Below are 7,518 nucleotides of genomic sequence, written 5' to 3'. Positions count from 1 at the left end.
GAGAAACTAGTTTTGTTGTAACATCATTATGACTCAAATTTCAAATGAGTAAATGATTGTGACAATGTCAAATAGTTTTACATAGTATATAAGAGTCTTTTCTTTTCGTCAATCAAATTGAGGTGTACTCCAAACCTGATATAGGGCGTGTTATCGACGATATGGAACTTAGCGGCCGGATCAAAGTGAAAGCTATCGCTGCGTAGAGTTGGCGGTTGGATTCCCTGATGTAGTTCCCTCATCCGCCACCAGAGGGTGTTCCAGTGCGAGGGGAGGTTTTGGTGCCCCCCTGCACCCCCTGCTTGCACCCCCCAACGCCACTGCTCCAGGGCCAGGCCGAAGCCCAGTTGGGGGAGTTTGTTCAGGGCAGATCTCAGCAGTAGGTAGATGTCCAGGTCTGTAAAGTTCAGTTTAATACTCAGTTTAACGATTAATACTCATTCATTCATTTATTTACGATACAAATAGAACCGATGTTATATATAACATTGGTAGATAAAATAATAAGATAGCCCTTGTTCTATTTTTCTTCCAAATTAAATTTACAATAAAACGTTTTTTGGTAATTCAATTTAAAGATTCGGGGCAGAGACAGTTTGGGCTATGCCTATTGCTCTAACCCATTCATGTTATTGTATACTAGCAAGTAACCCGTGCTCCGCAAGGGTCGAATTAAAAACTTGACCTACTTGAGATCTTGAAGAATTTAAAATAGGCCTATAAGCATCCTCGATAAATTAAGAATCTATATGCAAGATTTCATATTAATCAGTCCAGTAGTTAAGACGAGATGATGAATTCCTATCCCGTACGTGTATAAGTCAATTCTTTCCTATATTACAAAATTCTATTCCTTTATAGATTTTGATTCGTAACTATGAATAAATGGAATGGAATAGAATAATTAATAAATCCAGCAACACTTTAACACTTCAATACAGATATCCATACCCTTATAAGACCGCTGGAACTCAAATCGCCTCTGGCCGCACCAAGTGTGTACATGCCTTGAGAAAGACAAGGGGAAAACGTCTCAAATTTTTAGCTCAATGAGGCGTCCCAACCACAGACTTCCTAAAATAATTATTGTGAATTTATGAGTACAATACCTAATTATTTATCATCACTCGAGAACGGAAGGAGAATGTCGTGAAATACACTTACTACCGGTTAGAATAAATAAATAAATATGATATTTGTGATTGAAATAGTTTCAGAATGGAAAATGAAGAATGGTCCAGCGAAAAAAGCGTCAACCGTGACAATAACAAAATGAAGTGAAGAGAGAAAGCTGAGTAAAAAGAGAAAAGCTGAGTACGTTTGAAAATTGGAAAAATGGATTTTAATTATTTCTGAGAAACTTTCTAGCTTTCACCATCTACTTATCTTTTGAAACAAAAAAGTTTCTAGCATGTCGAAAATTTCATGATTTCTGCTCGAAATGTCTCGACATTGACAAACATAATTATTAATTAAAAATCACTATAGGTCGGATAGAAATAATCTAGACACCAATATAAAGGAGACATTCTCCCGTTAATTTGATATAAAATTATCATGCATTACGACGCCCCATGATTCTGAGAGAAGTGATATTCAAAAGAAAACAAATCTTCGCAGTGTTTCCAATTTTATCGTAAAAGTAATTTTTTTTTAATTCTTCAACCCTGAAACTTTTTTAGCACTACTGGGATGTTGGGTTATGATATTCTACATCCAATTCTGACGTTGTATTGGAAATTGGAGAAAGTTGCAATTTTACACGATTTGGCAACCCTGTAATATTTCTTCGGATGGAGGGCCAAGTCTCAACTTATTTTACACCAGTGGTCGCCAAATAGTCGATCGCGAGCTACTGGTAGCTCGTGGGGTAGTTTTTGGTAGCTCACAGAAATACTCGTGCAGAAGAATGTCGTCCAGTTTGAATATAAACACTTTTCCAGTCTGAAGAAAATCAGTGACAAGAAAATTCCTCCACAGCACCGCAGCAATAACCAAGAATACGTTACAATTCTCTCAGACTTGAAACAACAGTTTGATCAACGATTTCAAGATTTTAAAAGCATTATTATCAAATATGGTACATTCATCAACTCTCTTTTGTAGAGATCTATGCAGAAAAATCTACAGCTTGGTTTTGACAACATTTTGGTGGAGATCAGGCTTCAGTTGAAATGGAATTTGTTGATTTTCAAAATTATCTGTCTCTCAGATCACTTTCTAGAACTGGAAATATTTGGCCTCAAGTCCCCAAAGAAAAATATCCAAATACTATTCAAGTTGCATTGAGGTTGAAAGCTATGTTCAGCTCTACTTACTTGAGTGAAGCATCTTTTTCAAGTATGATATTCATGAAAAATCGATATAGGAACAGACTGACTGATGAACATTTGGACAACTGCATCAGAATGGCGGCTACAACGTACACTCCAAACATCAAGAAAATACTTGATGACCAAAAAGAGTACGTTCCACTGCCCTTATTAAAATGTGCATTTCAACTTTTGTTATACTTTTTGCTATGAGATAAGTAGATTTCAACACTGGAAATGTATCTCCATAAGCAATAAACATACTTTCTTCAGTCTAATACTCCTTGGTAGCTCACTAGAAGTTTTATAAATGCTATTCTAGCTCACAGGCTCATAGGTTTGGCGACCATTGTTTTACACAGACTATAGTCACAATAGTGAATTTTAGTGAAACTTTCATCTGGATAGGACTTTTATTTTCCATGAATATCTAGTTCTATTCCTCACTTTTTCAAGTCCACACAAAGCACGTCAGCTATGTTTGTTTGATTGGGAAAATAACTCATTTCCACCAGGTTAATACTGGTTTTTTAATCTCATCATAATAATATTATACTGCCAGTAAACTCATACACTGATATTCATTACTACTATACTGTATAGGACCACTAATATCATTAAAATAAAGTAAAAATATCATTGAGTACTCTCATATTTTATTAGTGCATGATATTTCTCAAAGACCTTGAAGAGATATAGACCCACAATGCCTATGCCTTCCCAATGATAGCTCTTACTTGAAATTGAAGGCCGCCATTGGGGTATTTTAGCACGAGATATTATATCTATATATTTGTAATACTATAGATTACAAAGGCATTGGTATGTATTAATCTTATAGGTTGCCCTCTCAATGGCCGATTTCAATTCAAAGTACGACACTAGCGATGCATGTGAGTCTATGCATCTTTAAGGTCTTTGATATTTCTATCCTATTTTAATCATATGGATGTTGTCTACTTACCAGGATCATCAGCCGAGTTTATTAGACCCAAACGTTCAAGATGGTCAGGAGTCATGACTCCAAACATTATTGCATCACCAATTGACTCATGGAACGCCGAATTTGCATCGTCCTACAGAAAAATTGAAATAATTATCAATGGAAAAATCCAGAAATTGAATTAGGTTCGGATAACAGATATTTTATAAGATTTGAATAATAGACTCTTGAAAACTGATAGCCACAAGGTGATTTTCTTATAAGAATTCCCCACATTCAATGTTATACTAATGTAAATAATTATTAGAGTATTTCCAATGATATTGATTGGATGGAGCAAATAAATGCAATATTTGGGAAGGAGGAAAAGGCTATTGCCCAACACTCCTTCTTTCTCTCAATTCTATCTAAATGCTCCAAATAGAGTATTAGAAAAGTACTGAATTTTATTCAAATATCAATGGATGAAAATTGGTGGATACATGAAATAACAAAGGCTTCCATACAAGATTATAAGAATATACACTTGAAACTAATGAAATTTCTAAATACTATACCTAAACATAATTATTGTTTTTTCTTCAATTCAAATATCATTGAATGGAAGATTGAATAGATACATAAGAAATTGATAAATCCTAAGTGAATAAATACTAAGCACCTTTTGCATGCATAAACTAGGTTTCCACTTGGTAAAATATTCCTGATATTAGATTAATATTTCTTTTTTACTTTTACCATAGGTAAGGAAAGTATTGCTTCCCAAAAAAGAATAAGGTACCCAAATTTCATGTTTTCTATACGTTTCAAGGTCCCCTGAGTCCAAAAAAAATATTTTTGGGTGTTGGTCTGTGTGTGTGTGTGTGTCTGTGAACACGATAACTCCATTCCTAGTCAACCGATTGACTTGAAATTTAAAACTCAAGGTCCTTATACCATGAGGATCCGACAATAAAATTCAATAAAATTCAATTCAAAATGGCGGAAAAAATGGCGTATAATGGCTAAAAACCATGTTTTCACACGTTTTCTCGAAAACGGCTCTAACGATTTTCTTCAAATTTATACCATAACTATTTATAACCCTATCAACTGACATGAGTCTCATTTCTGAGAAAATTGCAGGAGCTCCTAAATTCTTGAGAAAAATGGCGGATAATTACTAAAAAACCATGTTTTTCACGATTTTCTCAAAAATGACTTGACAGTTTTTTTTCAAATTCATATCCTGTATAGTTATTTATCAGCTCTATTAACTGGCATGAGTCTCCTTTCTGGGAAACCAATGGGGGGTCCACCCCATCCTCGAGAAATGGACTTCTCGTGCATGAGGTAGGTAGGTAGAGCAGTTCAAAAAGAACACATAGTCGATATAACTTATTTCATCTGTAGAACAGCTGTTTTGACGACTTTTTAAGAATATCATCGAATTTCACAATTTACACAAAAGAAAAAGTACTCTAAAAACAATTATATATACACATAAGGTACCCAAATTTCATGTTTTCTATACGTTTCAAGGTCCCCTGAGTCCAAAAAAAATATTTTTGGGTGTTGGTCTGTGTGTGTGTGTGTGTCTGTGAACACGATAACTCCATTCCTAGTCAACCGATTGACTTGAAATTTTAAACTCAAGGTCCTTATACCATGAGGATCCGACAATAAGAAATTCAATAAAATTCAATTCAAAATGGCGGAAAAAATGGCGTATAATGGCTAAAAACCATGTTTTTCACGGTTTTCTCGAAAACGGCTCTAACGATTTTCTTCAAATTTATACCATAACTATTTATAAGCCCTATCAACTGACATGAGTCTCATTTCTGAGAAAATTGCAGGAGCTCCATAATATTCTTGAGAAAAATGGCGGATAATTACTAAAAAACCATGTTTTTCACGATTTTCTCAAAAATGACTTGACAGTTTTTTTTCAAATTCATATCCTGTATAGTTATTTATCAGCTCTATTAACTGGCATGAGTCTCCTTTCTGGGAAACCAATGGGGGGTCCACCCCATCCTCGAGAAATGGACTTCTCGTGCATGAGGTAGGTAGGTAGAGCAGTTCAAAAAGAACACATAGTCGATATAACTTATTTCATCTGTAGAACAGCTGTTTTGACGACTTTTTAAGAATATCATCGAATTTCACAATTTTACAAAAAGAAAAAGTACTCTAAAAACAATTATATATACACATATACAGTAGTCTGATCATAGTTTAAATATGTTGCCACCAATCGTCATTATGTTTTTCCCCTAAATTATTCTTGTTTAAGAATGAGGCTTACAGTTCAAGGAAAGTTGTGTGAGTACGCCACACCAGATTTTTGTTACTATGGATTTACCTGGAATATTGCTGGCTGATCTTTGTAAGCCATGTAATACTGTATGTGACCCAGTTCATGATGTAGAACATAGAAATCCTCCATGCTAGATTCAGCACACATTAGAATTCTAAAAACAAAAATACACATTATATTTATACTTTTTAAATAATAAAATTGGCTGAACCAGAAGCGTTGATGGTATTCATGATGAAAGCTGACACATTGAAGTGATTTCACTATAGTTCTGAACAATTTTTACTAAGCCTATTAGAAAGAGGTTTCAGATGGACTCGTTAAGCTGTCGGTTCCGACTGCCTAATAACAGTTGTTAGGCAATGTCAGAGGCCCTGAAATTGATCAGGTACAACCTAAAAACTCTGACACCAGATCTGAGCCAACCAGGTCACTCGATATTATTATTATAGAAAGAGATTTAGACATGTGGCAATATTGAGTCATGTTGGAAAGCTTGTTCACTCGCGCTGATGACCAAATAACGTGTGGATAACGTGTATTAGTATGAGGAATATAGTACATTGATGTAATGAATCATAAAAATAGCTCCTGATTGGAGAATCAATACTGGCCAAATTAACATTTATGCTCTGACCTGTTTTATAGACCTTCAGAGATGTAGAATTTTTCATGATTAAAAAACATAAAGTGCCAGTTGCACAAAAGCCGGTTAAATTTTAATCGTGATTAATCCCACGAGAACCAATCAGAGAATCCGTCTTATCAAAAAGGCCTTCTCTGAATCTTATTATTTCTCGTGAAATTAATCACGGTTAAAATTTAACTGGCTTTTGTTCAACCGGGCCAATGTGTTTTTCATTCATCATTTAAACTATTAGTGCCGGTTGCACAGAAGCCGGTTAGATTTTAACCGTGATTAATTTCACGAGAACCAATCAGAGAATCTCGTGAAATTAATCTCGATTACAATTCAACCGGCTTTAAATGATGTAATAAATACTAATAATACTATTAGACTACTAATAGTTTAAATGATGAAATAAAAACACATTGGCCCAGTTGCACAAAAGCTGGTAATTTTAACCGTGATTAATCCATAAGAACTAATCAGAGAATCTGTCTTAACAAAAAGGCCTTCTCTGAATTTGATTGGTTCTAGTGAAATTAATCATAATTAAAATTCAAGGCTTTTGTGCAACCGGGCCAATGTGTTTTATTTCATCATTAAAAATGTTAGTGCCGGTTGCACAGAAGCCGGTAAATTTTAATCGTGATCAATTCACGAGAACTAATCAGAGAATCTCGTGAAATTAATCTCGATTTCTACCGGCTTTTCTGCAACCGGGCATTAGTGATTTTTTTTGTCATCAACTTTGTACTATATAGGTGACTTCCGTAGCACTTACCTGTAGTCATCTTGCTGGAACATGTTGGCAGCAGTTCCATGACACTGGCGGCCATTTTGGTTCTCCAGCCGGGACTCCCTCCAGAAGGCGGCGGTCATGGGAGGCAGTGACATGGACGTGTAGAACGCCTCGGCTCGGCGCGCCATTTCTGGAACAGTCCACTTCCGGTCACCTTTCAACTTCCGGTCCAGGTTGAAGCGGGCTGCCAGGTCGGGCACGATTAGGTCGACTATGTTGTCCCAGGTCTGCGCCCACAGGTTGCCTGAACAAACGGAGCACTCAACAGATTTAAAATGAGATACATGTAAAGAGATTAGATCAGTTTATGTTTGTTTCTGCAGGTTAATACAATCTGAATGTATCAGTATAGTAAATAAAGAGGGGAAAGAAGGATCTAGGAGAGGGAGGGAAAGGAGTAGAAGGAGGAGAAGGTGGAGATGAAGGAGAAGGCGGAGGAGAAAGAGAAGGAGTAGAACAAAGAGAAGGAGATTAGATTAGATTAGATTTCTTTATTTATGTATGTTACAATATTCACTGGATTATACACTAATT

At 35.6% G+C, this 7,518-nt stretch overlaps 1 protein-coding gene across 1 annotated transcript; it reads right to left on the bottom strand.

The window, feature by feature from the left end:
• Window positions 1-128: 128 nt before the first annotated feature.
• Window positions 129-7,228, bottom strand: LOC120349363 (angiotensin-converting enzyme-like; the record flags this gene model as incomplete). Its single annotated transcript, XM_039419341.1, has 4 exons — window positions 129-397; window positions 3,277-3,388; window positions 5,603-5,711; window positions 6,967-7,228. Coding segments are annotated over 4 exons (752 nt in total), but the record flags the coding sequence as incomplete, so codon positions are not given.
• Between the last annotated feature and the right edge of the window lie 290 nt (window positions 7,229-7,518).

The sequence above is a fragment of the Nilaparvata lugens genome, unplaced genomic scaffold, assembly GCF_014356525.2.
Source record: "Nilaparvata lugens isolate BPH unplaced genomic scaffold, ASM1435652v1 scaffold9629, whole genome shotgun sequence".
NCBI classification, from domain to species: domain Eukaryota; kingdom Metazoa; phylum Arthropoda; class Insecta; order Hemiptera; family Delphacidae; genus Nilaparvata; species Nilaparvata lugens.
The sequence above is the reverse complement of the archived record's forward strand: the minus strand, read 5'-3'. Positions and strand labels throughout refer to the sequence as shown.